This window comes from Rhineura floridana, chromosome 5 (assembly GCF_030035675.1).
Source record: "Rhineura floridana isolate rRhiFlo1 chromosome 5, rRhiFlo1.hap2, whole genome shotgun sequence".
NCBI classification, from domain to species: domain Eukaryota; kingdom Metazoa; phylum Chordata; class Lepidosauria; order Squamata; family Rhineuridae; genus Rhineura; species Rhineura floridana.
This window is the reverse complement of record NC_084484.1, coordinates 92,873,194-92,890,880: the sequence shown is the minus strand read 5'-3', so window position 1 is coordinate 92,890,880 and position 17,687 is coordinate 92,873,194. Positions and strand designations below refer to the sequence as shown.

The 17,687-nt window shown below is 40.4% G+C and overlaps 1 protein-coding gene across 2 annotated transcripts in view; it reads left to right on the top strand.

Annotated features, from left to right (window-relative positions):
* The window catches only part of EFHC2 (EF-hand domain containing 2), a 73,079-nt gene that overhangs the window by 22,890 nt on the left and 32,502 nt on the right, over nucleotides 1-17,687 (top strand). For both annotated transcript variants that reach the window (XM_061629452.1, XM_061629450.1), the window contains exons 5-7: nucleotides 7,836-8,087; nucleotides 11,108-11,218; nucleotides 11,513-11,651. In XM_061629452.1, coding sequence (XP_061485436.1) covers nucleotides 7,836-8,087; nucleotides 11,108-11,218; nucleotides 11,513-11,651 — 502 coding nt within the window. The remainder of the gene's footprint in view (nucleotides 1-7,835; nucleotides 8,088-11,107; nucleotides 11,219-11,512; nucleotides 11,652-17,687) is intronic.

Genomic DNA, 17,687 nt, shown 5'->3' with positions numbered 1-17,687 from the left:
GGCAAGGAGGCTGAGGATTGGGGAAATTAGTGAGAAGGGGGCACAGCAGGTAGGGAGCTGAAAGACAGCCCAGAGGCAGAACGAATGGATGAGGATGTAGTAGGCCACCTTTGGCTTAGAAGTGAGGTGCGATTAGCTCTCTCCTTGCCGTCTTTCCGGCGACAAGTAAAGACTGTTTTATTTCAATGGGCATTTGGGATAGAGAACGACCAGGATTAAGTGTCATAGGATTGGTGACTATAGTATATGATTTTATTATTTTAAATTGTCCGCTGTTTTTAACGTATGTTTTATGGTTTTAATTTTTCTCATAGTTTAATTCTATTTTTAATTGTATATTTCTGTATGTTTTAATGGTGTTATTTTTTAGTTGTAAGCCGCTCTGAGTCCTATTGGAAAAAGGGCGGGGTAGAAATAAAGTTTGTTGTTGTTGTTGTTGTTATTATTATTATTGTTATTATTATTATTATTAGAAGCAGAAACCTAAGGGAAAGATGCGTGCCAGGAAGGGGAGTTGAGATAGCAGGGGCCACTAGGAAAATATGACTGTTGAAAGATCTCATACAGGTCCTAGGAATAGGAGTTGTTGTTTTCTGTTAACATGGTTTAGTTGATGAATAAAAAATCTATGGAAGTGAATGGGAAGAAAGTTGCAAGTCAGGTGGCTGAAGGAAGAATGAGCTGATAAGCACAATCTGAAGTAAGTATAGATGAGGAAGGATTCTATGTCATAGCTGAAAATCATTCATCTCACAAAGGTCCTGACTTAAGATGCAGCTACATGCAAGTAAGGGTCGTGGAGGTGAAGGAAAGGGTGCCTAAATGTCTTGCATTTGAAATAAAGAAGGGGATTGAGGGAAAGGCAATGGAAAATTAAGCAGTGGACTGAAGTGTTGGATTGGAGATGGAAGCAGGAAATAAAACAGAAATTAAGCAAGGAGAGGCCAAAGGAAAAAGAATGAGGACAAAAAAAGCTGAAGACAGGCACAGGGCAAAAGAAAATGGGTGTCGAGGGAAGCTTAGTTGGGGAGATAATTGAAGGAGGGATAGAGGAAATGGGAAGAGGAAAGTTTTAGAAATAATAGAGAGGAGAGACAGGGAGAGATGAAGAATAAGATTGGTTAGAGGATACAGAGCTGAAATATGGGTAGAGAGGCATTGTTGAGAAGAGGAAGAGGCTGACATCTGGACCAACATTGGTGGGAAAATTGAATAGCTCATAAAGTGGCACACACAGAAGCAGAGGGCTAAGGGAAGTGAGTGTCGGAGAAATGGGCTGCAGAGGCTGGGGCAAGAAGCAGCTGGAATTTTCCTATTGTTTCTACAACTCCCCTGTGCCCACAGGCTGAGCAGCTGTGATGTCAGAGAATGAGTGGGCAGGTTAAGTCATGGAATGTTGAAAATCAGAGCAGTATCAGCCAGGACAAGTAGAAAATCAGTAGGAGAAAGTATGCATAGCATCTAGGGATAGACTGTCTGAAGTTGGTATGAATTGGTACAGAAAGATGAGAGCTAGATTTCACATACTAATGCAAGATAACCTGCTGAGTGTATGTATTCAGGTCTCTAGATAAGCTATTACAACAAAGTTCTCATTCAAAGAACTTCTGCTGTCTCCTTCTATGTATCCCCTTTTAGTACAATTCCACTTAAATTGTTTTCCTGCTGATCCCATTGAATGTTTTGGCTGACATTTAGTTGAGCTGAATGAGGTTGTAATGTATTCATAGCAAGTTTGTTTTAAAGCCTGGGGGAATAAACAAGGTGATAAATAAATACTCCAGAGAGAGATTAGGTAGAATAAATCTCTTCCTTTGTCATTTCTTGGCCAAGCTTAACCTGCCTTTTACATTTTACTGGTGACCTTCAGTGTCATTCATCAGAAATCTAGCTGTAATCTAAAACATTAGGATAAATGTGCAGAATTATTATAGTTTTTGTAATATATCTTGGGATGAGTGCAATATAAGAACAACATTTTAAATACCAGGTTTAATTAGGATCCTGGTTTAAGCATAACAATACTAGTATCTTTCAGATACATTTAATGCCATTTTCTGTATTATTTGTCTTCTCTTACGCCAGCAGTACAATTCTTTTGCAAGATGACAAGAGACAAGATCTACATATGCACCTTACATTTAAAACACTGTTGAACTACTTTAATAGCCATGGCTGCTCGCAAAGATTCATCGGAACTGTAGTTTGTTAAGAGTGCTGAGACTCTGTTAGGAGACCCCTATTCCCCTCATAGAGCTACAGTTCCCAGAGTGGAATCAATCCCTCTTCCCAGGGAACTCGGGGAGTTACAGCTCTGTGTGGGGAATAGGAATCTCCTAACAAGTCTCAGCACTCATAACAAACTACAATTCCCAGGATGCTTTGGGGGAAGCCATAATTGTTTAAAGTGGTATAACACTACTTTAAATGTCTGCCACATATGTTTCCAGGGAAAACAGAACCTATAGGAAAAGAGTGAGCCTCCTTTGTCCTTTTCAAATCACAATTTTTATTAAATAAAAATCAAAATCTGTTGCAAAATTAGAGGCATACAGCTCACTGCAAAGTGATGATAACAAGCAACAGAACATAGTTTTATATTCCCTTAATTGAATTACAGTGCAATCCTCTATATGCCAATCGGGTTTCAGGACTGGTCACGGAACTGAAACAGCCTTGGTCGCTCTGGTAGATGATATAAGGAGGGCATTAGATAGGGGAGAATTCACCTTTCTTGTCCTCCTCGATCTCTCAGCGGCTTTTGATACTGTCGACCACAGTATCCTTTTACAGCGCCTGGAGGGATTGGGAATTGCAGGCACTGTATTACAGTGGTTCCGTTCCTTTCTCTCCGATAGGTACCAACAGGTAGCATTGGGGGAGGAGGTTTCAGACCCTTGGCCTCTCAATTTTGGTGTGCCACAGGGCTCTATACTCTCTCCCATGCTATTTAACATTTAAATGAAGCCGCTGGGGACAATCATTAGGAGATTTGGGCTGCAGTGTCACCAATATGCAGATGACACTCAGCTCTATCTCTCGTTTAAATCTTCACCAGAGTTGGCTGTGGAGACCTTGTCCAAGTGCCTGGAATCCGTGAGTGGATGGATGGGAAGGAACAAGCTGAAGTTGAACCCCGATAAGACCGAGGTGCTGCTCGTGGGGGACAAGAGAAGGTTGGGAGATGTTGACCTGAAGTTCAGTGGGGTGAGTCTACCCCTAAAGGACCAGGTCCGCAGCCTTGGGGTTGTGCTTGATTCCAGGCTGTCCATGGAGGCTCAGATTTCGGCAGTGAGCCGGGCAGCCTGGTATCAACTACACCTCATACGAAGGCTGCAACCCTACCTTCCTGTTCATCAGCTCCCACTGGTAGTACACGCCCTGGTCACCTCTCGATTGGATTACTGTAATGTGCTCTACGTGGGGTTACCCTTGAAAACGGTCCAGAAACTACAATTTATACAAAACGCGGCGGCTCGACTACTTACGAATAGTCGCTGCCGGGATCACATCACACCAGTGTTGTTCGATCTACACTGGCTTCCAGTTGTCTTCCGGGCCCAATTCAAGGTGTTGGTATTAACCTTTAAATCCCTATACGGTCTCGGCCCAGTTTATCTAAAGGAGTGCCTTCAACGCCACCAATTATGCCGCCCGACAAGATCAGCCACACAGGGCCTTCTCTCAATCCCGCCGACAAAAACAGCTAGATTGGCGGGAACTAGAGAGAGGGCATTCTCAGTGGCGGCCCCCACCCTTTGGAACTCCCTCCCACAAGATCTACGGCACGCCTCTTCCCTAAATGTATTTCGTAAAGCCTTAAAGACCTGGCTCTTTCAACAGGCCTTTGGGATTTCCGGGGAGGGTTAACTTTTATGACTGAAATGCCTCTTACCCTGCACTAATGTTGTTGTTGCTGCTGTATTGTTTATATATTGTATTAATGTATTTTATCACATTGTGTTTTAACTGTTTACATGTATGTCGCCTAGAGTGGCCATCGGCCAGATAGGCGACACATAAATTAAATTTTATTATTATTATTATTATTATGCCTATTTACATCTGAGTAAGACATGTAGGTACTTATTAGTAAATATGCATGGGAGTGCATCTTACTCCCTCCCCCTGCCCCCCCATCTTTAAAAGGAGAGAATTGGGATGGAACTGTTTTTAGTTGAACTGCATGTAACAACTGTTGGGGAAGCTACATTTCTATTTATATTAGCATTTATTTACCATACTTGGTGTTTTAGCTAGCATGTAAAATAACTGACTACTAATGTAAATCTGGCAAATCTAACTGATCTGTTCTCCAGGAGGACCTTTGTGCCAGTCCATAGCAGATTTACAGAATTGTTTGTCTCTGTGTTGTTACAATAACGCACTGTAGAATCTGACTCCTTTAACAGTGTATTTCATTGATAACTGAGTGGCATCTCTAGTTGAGAGGACAATTGGTCTTATTACCACTAATTTCTGTCTTCAAAATCTTTTAACTCTGCGTCTTTTTATGTAGGCATTTATACCCCGCGTTTCTTAAAAACTATAAACTCAAAGCAGTTATCAATAAAACAGGTGAGTTACAAAGAATCACCTTCTCCCCCCCAAAAAACTACAATATAAACAAAATGATAAAATCAGCAACAGAAAAAGACACCAGAAATATAGCAGTAGTCTACGCTAGTGTGGTGTTGTGCTTGGTGTTGGATTAGGACCTGGGAAGCTTGAATTCAAATCCCCACTCAACTATGATGTTTGCTGGGTGACTTGGGGATAGCCACTATCTCTCAGCCTAACCTACCTCCCAGAGTTGGTGTGAGGATAAAATGAGGAAAAAGAGAATCATGATGCCACCTTGGAAGAAAAGTAGGATATGGCCCAACTTCGCCCCTATCTGGATAGGGATGACCTCGCTTCAGTTGTACATGCTCTGGTAACCTCTAAACTAGATTACTGCAATGCGCTCTACGTGGGGCTGCCTTTAAAGACGGTTCGGAAACTGCAGCTCGTGCAAAATGCAGTGGCCAGATTGATAATGGGGACCAGGCGGTCTGAACATATAACACCGATTCTGGCCTGCTTGCATTGGCTGCCTATATGTTTCCGGGCCCAGTTCAAGGTGCTGGTTTTAACCTATAAAGCCTTATACGGCGCGGGACCATGATACCTGATGGAACGCCTCTCCCGATATGAACCTACCCGTATGCTACGCTCAGCATCGAAGGCCCTCCTCCGGGTGCCTACTCAGAGGGAGGCTCGGAGGGTGGCGACAAGAAAGAGGGCCTTCTCAGTGGCGGCCCCTGAATTATGGAATAGTCTTCCTGACGAGGTACTCCTGGCGCCGACATTACTATCTTTTCGGCGCCAGGTTAAAACTTTCCTCTTTTCCCAGGCATTTTAGTATGTGTAAAAATGTTTATGTTTTTAAATTTAAAATTTTAAGCTTTTAAAAAAACTGTTTTAAATATGTGTTTTATTGTATTTTATGCTAATTGTTGTGAACCGCCCAGGGAGCTTCGGCTATGGGCGGTATATAAACTTAATGAAATGAAATGAAATGAAATGAAATATGCCTGTAGTAATAAATAACAAAATAAATAAACACAAGCAATCAATACACGGACATAAACCCCATGTAATGGGAATCCTGCTCTGCGTCCCAAATGAAGTGAGGTGGGTGGCTGCCAAGGAGAGGGCCTTCTTAGTGATGGTAGTTCCCTAGAGAGACTCTTCTGGCACCTTCTTTATGATTTTGTTTTTGGCATCAGGTGAACACCTGCCATTCTGTTATTTGTTTGTCTTCATCTCTTTTATTTTGTGAAAAATACAACAGCAATTACAGCAATGTTAAATACTCCTTCCTTTTGGCCATCAAAGTAATTCAAGGTGTATTTTGCGTAATTGTCTAATGTGAATGATTATCTAAAGTGAATGATTACCTGTAAATTCATACCCCCTGCACTCACTATATTAATTCCCACTAACAACAGCACATATTGGCTCTCTTTCTGGTCCCCAGCCCCTGTGTTTTCCTCAGGGTTTTCCTCAGGGTACTGCCATCTCCTAGGTTGTTCTTTTTATCATGCTTGTATCCCATCTTTCCTTCAAGAAGCACAGGCTAGCGTACCTAGAGTTTGTCACGCTTTCTCTTCATAACAACTCTGTTATAGACTGGGCTGAGAGATGGTGACTTGTCCAAGGCCACCAAGTTTCATGGCTGATCAAAAAGACTGGAATTAAATCTTCCTGACCCCAGTACACCACTCTTTTTTTTTTTTTTTTGCTATACTACCCTGCTTTGGATATTAATCTGGTATATCCATAGCTCTCCTATGGCACATAGGTCCTCCCCAAATAAACCAAAGTTTCCCTTACCTCATAGCTGTTAACATAGGTTTTTAATGTTTTATGATGGGTACTTTCTGAGTTTGCAGCATCATGGCTGCTCAACCAGTGTTTGGGATCTGTGTGTTCATAGTGAGGCCAAAACATATTTTCAGCTACCTTCTCCCCATTGGCTCTTCTTCCCATTTTCTCCTCTTCCCTCATCCCCATGCCTTTCCCATCCCTTCTTGTCTTGATTCCCTGCTTCCTCCTTGATTCCTTTCTATCTCCCTTCCTGCTGTCTCCCCTTTCTTCATTCCGCATCCAGCTTCTGTGATGTCACAATCTAAGCATTCTGAAGAAACCACAAGGTAAAAGTTATCTTTGCTTTGTGCTTTCTTCATTCCTCCTTTCTCTCCCCCCTATTTCACCCAGGTTTAGTTTATTGTTATTTGAAGGTAAAAGTTCAGCCTTCTGAAGGCAAATAAACTTCTTCTGATATTACTTGGACAGTGACTAGGGCAGGACTACAACTCTAGTCATTCCTGAAATTGGCCATGCTGGCTGGGGCTGATGGACGTTGTAGTCCACAGCATGGGGAGGCCACCACATTGGCTATCCCTGGTCAAGGGTGTTCACGTATGCTTCTCCATAAGCTGCTTGTGTCTCATTGCTATGTTGTTCCAGTTCTAGTCATGCTTTCTTTTCCAGCCTGTCTCCCCACCACTCCTGACTCTTCTTTTTCCTTATCTCTTCCATTTCCTCAGGGCTATATCTTTCTTTGGATCATCTGCTTCTGTTTCCACAAACCACATATTGCCATACCTTTCTTATAGTTCTTTGACCTGGACCCTCTCCCGAGTCTTCTACCTATTCTGACTTTCTTCTTTCCGGCACCACTGGCTTTGCCTGATCTAGCAAGTTAAGCTAATAATTTTAAGAATACTGAGAGGTTCCCTTTCAGAAAAGAAACAATCCCCAGTGAATTAATAAGGACTACACAGTTTAGTTTGTAAGGCCAATTCAAGGAATCAAAGAAAGTATTATTTTATATAGGAAAAAATCAGGAAAGTAAAATACAACCTTTCTCTCTTCCACAGATAATTACATAAAAATAAAAAGTGACCTGATTGTCCAGTATTCATAAATATATTGCTATTTATTGAGGATTTTCAGATTTAGAAGTTCTCTATAAAAAGTGGATTTTAAAACCCTCACTTTATAGAAACAATTTTAAGGATCAAAGTGCTATTCAGATGCTTGCTTACATTGAACATGTGTTTTATTTGCTATAACCCGTTTGAAACATGTCCCAGTATACTGAAATCCCTGAGTGGCTCATCACAAGGGTCAGCATAGTGTGGATATTCCTGGTTCTAATACTTGTGACTCTTGAGACTATGTAAGAAATACATTTTTAAAAGCTGCTGAAATGTCAAGAAATGAAGCTTGTCATATATTTTCTGTACATATAAAAAGCTTCCTCCCCCTTGTCTCTTGATCTGCAGTTGATTGACAGTATGACACCTTTGCGTCCATATGAGCGCTTTGATACACTTCGACAGTTTCTGGAGCATGATGGACATGTTTTACGTTTTTATGGTATTTGGGATGACACTGAAACCATGTTTGGGGATGTCCGAGAAGTGGTGCTACATTATTTTTTGGCTGATGACACCACTGAAATAAAAGAAGTGACACCAGTGAATTCAGGTCGGGATGCTGTGCCTTTATTCCTCAATAGGCAGAAGCTACCAAAGGTAAATATACGTATATATGATGAATATGGGCAGTAGCCAGTATTCTTTTATTAATTAAGATGGCTGGAATGCATTAGATGCAAACTACCAAACCTGTGATCCTCTAATCTATATTCATTTCAATGGGAGAAGAACATGAGAAGAGCTGTGCTAAATTGAATCAAAGATCCATCTGGTCCAGCACTCTGCCATCTGCAGTGACTGATCAGATGCCTTTGGCAAGTCCCTGATTAAACTTAAGGACACTTTTTTGCAGGGTGGAGTGGGGATCCGGGAGTTCTTTTCTACATTAGAAAGTCCTAATTTAGGAAGGCCCATAGTTCAGTGATAGAGTATCTGCCTTACATGTAGCAGGTCCCAGGTTCAGTTTCCAGGTACCTCCAGGTAGGTCTGGTAGAGACCTCTACCTGAAACCCTGGAAAGCCACCCACTTGGTGTGGACGATATTGAGCTCGATGGATTAATGTTCCAACTCATTATAAAGTAGTTTCCTGTGTTCCTAATCCCAATCTGGGAGCCCCCAAGCTCCTCACATGGTGGCAGTTGCTGCAGTGGTTCTCTCTCCATCAATAGCTACACAGAGAGATGCCTCTTACCACTTCCTCCTGGTGTCTGGAATGCCACTAGTGCCAGGACAATGTTCCAGGTAACAGAGGTCCTGCTGCAATTGAAAGAGTGTGTGTGAGAGAGCTACCACCCTGGCAGCAGTGAGGGTAGGTGGGAGGGAATAGCTGTTTTCTGATTTAGACTGTAATCCTAGCCAAGGAGAACTCAGAGGCTACAGTGTTTGCCTTGTATTAAAGCTGTCCCATTGGCCATATATGGGACAACAATTGCAAGTGCCCAGATGTTGAACATCACAACCCCAAGTACTCTTTGGAACCTGAAATACCCTCTGGAAAGAGAAGGGCTGTAGCGCAGTGCATTCACTATGCATTCAGAAGTTCCCTGTTTCAGTCCCTGGCATCTCTAGGTAGGGCTGGGAATGCCCCCATTTGAAACCCTGGGAATCTGCTGCCAGTCAGTGTAGACAATACTGAGTTGATGGACCAATGGTTTGACTCTGTATAAGGCAGCTTCCGATTTCCTATGCTCTCTCCATATCTCACAAACTAATTTGGAGGTAAGATGAACTTTTAATGAAATGATGATATTTGCGACTGAGAGTTGTATCCAACAAAGTTGTTCTGTTAATGCAAGAACGTCTGCAACAGGTTTTTTTCTCTGCTCTCTAACACCACTGCACCCATCCCAAATCTGTTCTGGGTTTTTTCCCAACCGTCTGAAGTAGTTTGGGGGGCACGGGGAGATGAGAGGGAGAAGAAGCCATTGCACAGGTTGAAGTCCTTGCATTAAGGGGATGACAACCCTGATAGAGGAATGTCTTCACACTATTAGAATGCTGAGGAAAGACTGAAGAGTAATTGCCAGAATACATGTGCAACATGAGATTTGTAATCAATCAATACAAAATAATTTGATAATGGGGAATATCCAGGTTTTGCCTTCTGTGAGTGGAAAGCTTTTGATTCTGTGGAGGGATCCCCCTCTGTGGAGTTAACTTTTGCCAGTCCTCCCCTGCAGTAGCCATCACCACTTTCCATACAGTGCCAGTGCCCCTCTGCAATCCTCTGGTCAGCATGGGAGGTGATGCCTGAGTTGCAGGGAGAGGAGGAATTGGAAACAAAATCTCCTCTCCCCCTCTACCGTCAGGCACCTCCCCTGAGTGGAACTCCAGTGAGGGGATGCTCCTTTTGATGGGAAAGAATTCTGGAATCATCCCCTATTTTTGTTTCTTGTGTAATATAAAGTAATATAAATCATGATAAAAATTAATATAATTTATGCTCCTATACCAGCAGTGGGCAGAAGGAAGATCAGAATCTACTGGTCGTTCACTTCATGATTTGCAGTAGACCAGCAAGGATTTCTGACTAGTAATTGTTTTAACAATAGCAATGACAAAGTAGGCCCTCTCCCCTTCTGAAATGAAGGAAGATTGGGGGAACTAAGTATGGAATCTTGTGTGAAAGGACTGTGAGCTCAGTTCAGTCCTGGTTCTCAAAACAAATCCCTGTGCTCACTCAGCAGCTGCTCAGAGGCATCGTGTTCTAAACTTTAGAACCCGTCCTAAAGTGTATGTCTTTTGCACCAGGCTCCAGTTGGTAGATCTGGAGATCTAGCAAAATGCAAAGCAGATCCCACAAGCCTGATGTCTGCCCTCTCCTATATGAAATATATGTGAGGGGTTTTGTTTGTTTGTTAAAGAGTATATAAATTCTTTTGGCAGAGTTTTATTGCCATGTAATAATACCTTCTGAGATTTTCAGTTTCTTATTCTTAGTGGCTGGATTCATGATTTGAATAGATCATTTATGTCCAGTTAGTTCTTTTGCCTGCTTAGCAATAGCTACAAAGCTCTACCATCCATTCCTTTATCATGCTTGGCTTCTGATGGTGTCAGTGGTAAAACTGTACATTGCTTGGTGGATTTGAAAGTTGAAGTGTATCATTATATTCAGTATGGTCAAGGTATGGCTTGAAGGCACCTGAGGATACCACCTTGCTGAAGCTAAGCCGGTCTAGGTCTGGTCAGTGCCTGCATGGGTGACCACCTGGGGACCACATGTATGCCACCTTAGGTTCTATGATGGAAGAAAGGCGGAATGTCAATATAAGAAAATAAATGAATAAATACAATAATGATATGAAATAACAGAGTGCAAAACATAGATCAGTGGTAGAACACAAACTTTGCATGCATAAGATTCCAAGTTCACTTCCTGGCATTTCTAGTTAAAAGGATTAGTGGCAAGTGATGCAAAAGACCTACATCTGCCTGAAACTCTGGAGAGCTACTGCCAGTCAGAGTAGACAATACTGTGCTAGATGAACAAATAGTCTGACCTAGTATAAGGCAGCCTCCAATTATTTTGTAAAATCTCAGGTACCAGGTTATTTTATGTTGCTGTGATAATTACAGATATTAACAGCCTTTTCCTCCCTCTCCCACACCCCAGTATGCTCCAGTTGGACTGTACCAGCCTGGTACAATCGCAGATCGCACAGTCCTGAATGTGTTTGGGGGATTAGTAGGAAATAAAGGCCGTTACATTCTGGACAATCGTAAGGTAAGCTAGTTTAGGTAATTATACTGCAACTGCATTTGTATTTGATCTTCATGTATCTGTTATGTGATGCAAACAAGATTCTTTATGTAAAGAACAACAATGTATCATGGAATTTGAACGTGTTTGTTGTTGCTGTTGTTTCAGTGGGTAAGCAGCCTGGGTAAGCAGTGGTGGTAGGGAAATAAGGGAGTTTGTTACTCTTTTCTGTTATGTGAAGCTTCCATTTTTCTTTTTAAAAAATCATCTCAATGTGAGATTCATACAGACTTTTGTATTTTTCCCTCCTATTACTAGACAGGAGCTGTGCATCAGGAATTTTATAAAGACTGTGACCTGAGCATAGGGTCAGTAATCAATGTTTGGGGAAGAAAGATAGTTCTCTGCGATTGTGATGAATTTACCAAAGAATATTATAAGACAAAGTATGGAGTCAGTAAGTAACAATACTGATACTTCGATGTACTAACTTTAAATTGTGAACTTTATTAGGGATGGATTTTTGGAAGGAATAATTGTTTTTAGTAGTTATTTATTTCTAGGAAAGATTTTAGCTTAAAGTCTGTATAAACAATATTATTTAGTAACAAAATGTAGATTAATGACTGGATTCAGAACCCTGTGAGGGAATCAGTGTTGCACATGCATGGAATTGCTGTAGTTTTAGCTGCCTTACTCACTTCAGCCAATGGGACAGCTTTACTTGTATAAGGGCTATGCATGCAGAGACGTGCCTTCCATTAAACTGAATGGAGAAGACCTTACTGGTCTACTCTTTGCACATACTGCTGGATGCTATCCAGAGCCATTAAAATTAGTCACATTCCTTTTCTTTCCTTGGAATCTGGATCATACTCTCATAAGAGAAAGGGAGGGAAATAAAATATTTATTTATTACATTCAATTTATAATTTATTTATTTATTATTTGGTTTCTATCCCGCTCTTCCTCCCAGTAGGAGCTCAGGAGCAAACAAAAGCATTAAAAACACTTTAAAACATCATAAAAACAGAGTTTAAAATATATTAAAACAGTACACATCTTTAAAAACATTTTTTAAAAGCTTTAAAAACATGTTTTTTTTAAAAAAAGTTTAAAAACATATTAAAAAGCAACTCCAACACAGACGCAGACTGGGATAAGGTTTCAACTTAAAAGGCTTGTTGAAAGAGGAAGGCCTTCAGTAGGTGCTTTGACAGTGTGCTTTAAGAATCATAGCCTTTGTGCTACTTCATAGTTTTTTTGCAACTTACTTGAATGCTCTGTGTGAGCAGTGTAATGGGAGGACAGAAGTGTTTGAAGGATGGACTGTCTTGGTCTCACAAGCACTGGTCAGTTTCTTGCTCTGCTGACCAGTCTTCCATTTGCCTCCCTCTTTCTCTTTTTTGGCATCTCTCTTAACTGGATTGCTAGCACTCAGCCTCCTCTCCATGCCAGGCACTTGTAACTGATCTGAGCAAGTGTGCCTATTTATGACCACTTCTGAATGAAGCCTGTGCACATGCAGGAGAATCTATGGCCTCCATGCTTGCTGTACTTGCACTACATGGATAGGGACTGGCCCCATTGATAGCTTTTGAAACAATGTTAAATGTAGTTTTAATGTTATATGTATTCCTGCCCCGGGGGCCATTCAGTGATGGGTGGATCATAAATATGCTTAGTGAGGAATAATTTCTTGGGGGTAGGAGGGAGGGCACAATCTGCACTATGCAGGCCATTGACTGTCATTCACCTGTGGACAGATGATGTCAGAGTATAAAAGTTAGTATGTAAATAGCAGATTACATTATTAACCTACCACTGAGTTATGGAGAGGGCTTTATATGCAGAAGGTCCCAAGTTCAGTTCCTGCTCACCTGTAATTAACAGGTCAGATGGAAAGTGATGGGAAAGACCTCTGCCTGGAGAGCCAGTCAGCATAGACAATACTACACTAGATAGACCTGCTGTAAGGCACCCATGTGCCGAACAGCTTCTATTGAAGTCCAGTGTAAAAGGGAGCACCTCTGAAATACAATGGAACTCTAGGCAGATTTCTTTTCATTTCCCCCAAAATCTTAATCTAGATCTGCATGGATTCCTCCAGGACACAATTTGCCAACCACAGTTCTAATTTCTATGCATTTTAAAATTGGAGTAATTTTTTAAAGACAGTATTTGTGTTCTTGTATTTGGTGGATATGTAGATAGTTTGGTTTTGGCAGAACGTCACACTTAAAAATTATCTGTCTGACAAGAACAATGAAATTTTCTTCAGTCACCAAAAGACGACAGATGTGTTCAGGACAGAAATATATATTAAGTAATCTTTTTAAAGCTGTTTTTCTCTGTCAAATTCTGTTTAAAACTTCACTGCTTAGAGAAAATAACAAGTTGATTTTACTATTGTCATATTGTAATTATCACAGATTACACCGAAACTACTAGTGTTTCTGTTGTCATTTGCTGTGATATTTTCATTCCTTTAGAAAATGTCAGGATAATTTTACAGTTTAGGTAAGAAATATTTATTCTCTGCTAACCTCATCCCTAAATAGTTCCTGAATATATTGCTGATTGGAATGACAATTTTAAACATGATTCCTTGAAATCAATGGGATTTACCTCCAAGTAAATGTTTTTAAGATCTGGGTATTATGCAATTTTCCTTAGTGCAATATAATTTGCTTTTTCAAAGAATACTAATCATCTTTTGGTGGTAAATTATCTATAAAAGTTAACCCAATAATTATTTAATGATTTCACAATTAGATTGGCGTAAGGTTCATTGTGATGGGAAGAGCTGTTTGTGATACATGAATATGAATACAAATTGTATATATTAAATATGTTCTAAGCCATGAATAATTTTAGAGCCAAATTATGTCAGCAGTTAAATAATTTGCAAATTCTGCTATCTGGTAATATGCATAATTGGTAAAATTTTCATCAGTTGTTTTTGCATGAAACTCTTTAACAACCTAGCCTATATTTGTTAAAAACAAATCATGCCCAATGAACTTAACCTTCTGCTTTGACAAGGTAACTAGGTTAATAGGTGGGACTTCAGAAAGGCTCTTTAATTTGGTTCATAAAACATTATTCCAAAAAGTTTGGAGAAGAGTGTTTCAGAGGGAGCTACCTTAAAGTGGTGATACAAATGGTTAATAGACGACAGTCAAAAGGCAATAACAAGTTGGAGAGGTATATAAATTGGCTCATTGGGATCAATGACAGCTCCTGTGCCCTTCAAATTCATCATTGATTACTTAAGTGAGGAGGTAGACAGTATACTCTTTAAACACAGATGATTCCAAACTGGGAGAAATTCTGAACATCTTGGAAAATAGGCTAAAAATCCCAAGTGATCCTGGTGAGCTTGAAATGCTATTTAATAAAGACAAATGGAAAGTTTTGCAAGAAAGAAGAATAGAAAACATAACTACAAGAATGTAATACTGGTTAGACAGTAGATATTTTGAAAAGGACTTGGATGCTATAGTGGATGCAAAACTGAAGGTGTCGCTGTGGCCAAGAAGGCTGACCTCATCTTCAGCTGCTGTGTGTCAGTCGCTCTGTATACATTCCGCACTTGTAAGAGTGCACTTAGAGTTAGGGATGGGGTCCGTTGGCTGTTGCCGGTTTGAAAGCATTCCATTGACCTAAGGATTAATTAAACTTCATTCTTTGTCCTCTAGCTGCTGTTTTACCGATCCGTCTTCCCTCTTAAAGAATATTAATATTGATACTTTGAAAGGAAATATTGATAAAATAATTGTTCTTAATATCAAAATTTTAGAAACTGATTTCCCCCCCCGAAAATAGCAGCGGAAAATTGCTACATATAAATCCAATCTGCAACGCTACAGAATAAGTGAATTAATTGAAAATTTGGTACCAAATCTGAATTAGGCAGAATTCTAGTACATCCTAGAGATGGGATCCGTTGGCTGTGCCACTTCAAAAGCATTCTATCGACCTAACAAGCAGTACCAATTGGAGTTCGTTCTTTGTCCGCTATCCACTGCTTTTCCCAGTCTGATTTTCCTCTCCCTGATATTCATATCAATATTTTCTTTTGATATTTGGAATGAAAGAAAATATCAATATTTTGAAAGAAAACATTAGTAAAGAAAAGCTGCCTTGCCTCCTCCCCCTCGTTCTCCTCTGCTGTGATTGAGGCTGGTCAGTTTTCACATTAGCAGAGAGTGGCTGTTTTCCTTTTGGTGACCCCCCACCTCCTCCTCAGCAAGACCTGAGTCCTTTACATGGGTGAGACTTGGCTTGCTTCTTTCTGCTTGGATCTTGGATTATTTGAGTGGAGGGGAGTGGCAGAGAGAGAGAGAGAGACATGTACTGCTGTGCTGTGAGTAAAAACAATAAAAGAACAATATATTCAAGGGGGGGGAATCCGGTGTTGGGGGAAAGTCACTGAAGTTCAGAGCAAGCAGGATTGCTCCACAAAGATGGAGAACATGCAGATCACTGAAAAATCCATTGCTAAATCTGAATTCAGCAGAATTCTTGCCCATCCCTAGAACATTCCTACTTAGAGTATTGTGTTTTTTGGAGTACCACAACTGAGAAAGGATTTTGACGTGTTGGAAAATGTACAAAGGAGAGCTATGGGAAGACAGACAAAGGGCTAGGTCTAGACTTGTAGTAAGAGAAGTTCTGTTTATCCTAGAGAAAGGGAGAAGGGAAGCCATTTCTCCCAATTCCTCCTTCCTCCAGCCCCCTCTGCCCCCTGAAAACCTGCTTCAGAGGGTTGAGGGTTGACCTTAAGCAGATAAAACTTTTTTCAACCTGTTCACTAATGGTATGGCAACACACCATGGCTAGGTTTAGACAAGCATCGGTCTGGGATGCTTTAAATAGTGGGTGTTCTGTTGCAGGAGTTAAATTCTATTATTGTTTGAACAATTTACATTAGCAACTGAAGAAATTTTCTAGTAGAGTCAAGACTAGAAATTTTCTAGTAGAGTCAGTGGAGAAACCAATTGGTTCCCAGTCGGAAAGGGTGTGAGACTGGCGTATTTTATCACCCTATCTGTTTAATTATATGCAGAACATATCATACAGAAAGCAGGATTGGACCAAGATGGTGAAAACTGGAGGGAGAAATATCAATAATTTAAGATATGCAGACGATACCATGCTACTAGCAGAAACCAGTAATGATTTGTAATGCTGATGAATGCTGCTGAACGTTAAAGAGGAGAGCACAAAAGCAGGACTACAGCTGAACATCAAGAAGATTAAAGTAATGACAACAGAAGACTTGTGTAACTTTAAAGTTGACAATGAGGACATTAAACTTGTCAAGGTGTATCAATACCTGGGTACAGTCATTAACCAAAATGGAGACAATAGTCAAGAAGTCAGAGGAAGGCTAGGACTGGGGAGGGCAGCTTTGAGAAAAGTAGAAAAAGACTCAAATGCAAAGATGTATCATGAACGCTAAAGTCAGGATCATTCAGACCATGGTATTCCCAATCTCTGTGTGTGGATGTGAAAATTCGGCAGTGAAAAAAGCGGATAAGAGAAAAATAAACTCATTTGAAATGTGGTGTCGGAGGAAAACTTTGCAGATACCATGGACTGCGAAAAAGACAAATAATTGGGTGTTAGAACAAATTAAACCAGAACTGTCACTAGAAGCTAAAATGATGAAACTGAGGTTATCATACTTTGGACACATCATGAGAAGACATGATTCACTAGAAAAGAGAATAATGCTGGGAAAAACAGAAGGGAGTAGAAAAAGAGGAAGTCCAAACAAGAGATGGATTGATTCCATAAAGGAAGCCACAGACCTGAACTTAAAAGATATGAACGGGGTGGTTCACGACAGATGCTGTTGGAGGTTGCCAATTTATAGGGTTGCCATAAGACGTAACCGACTTGAAGGCACATAACAGCAACAAAAGAAGAAGAATAAATACATTCAGGTCTACTTTGGACTGGGCTGTGTGAAGCTGAAAATACAATACACTATGCTGCATGGGGTGATCAATGAATGTGTTACAATAACAGAGAACTCACTTCTATTAACATTTTGCTGTCTGCATTCTCAATATGCAGACAGAGAAAATACAGAGTCATGCCTATCGTGTAATGGGAAAATTGAAAGATGGAAACTGAAATGTAACACCAGTTACAAGCTGTCAGTAATTTAACAGCATTCTTTATTTGATTTGTGTTTTATTTACTTACTGCTAGAGGATGCAGTCTGAATATCAGATTTAAGGGGAACTTGGTTATAGCAAGCCTCCTAGGAAAACCATGGTCACAAACCTCCTAGAGATGGAGGAGAAATTCAGTTTGGTTCCCATTTGAATGCAAACCTATCTAATTCATACTTCCCGAAACAATAAGCAAACCAAGTGATACACAGGTATCATTTAAAATTTACACTTCTCTGAATTTTGTAGTTCTCCAACCAAAAAAATGTACAAAAATGAGGAAGTGCCCTCCTGAATTAGACCAA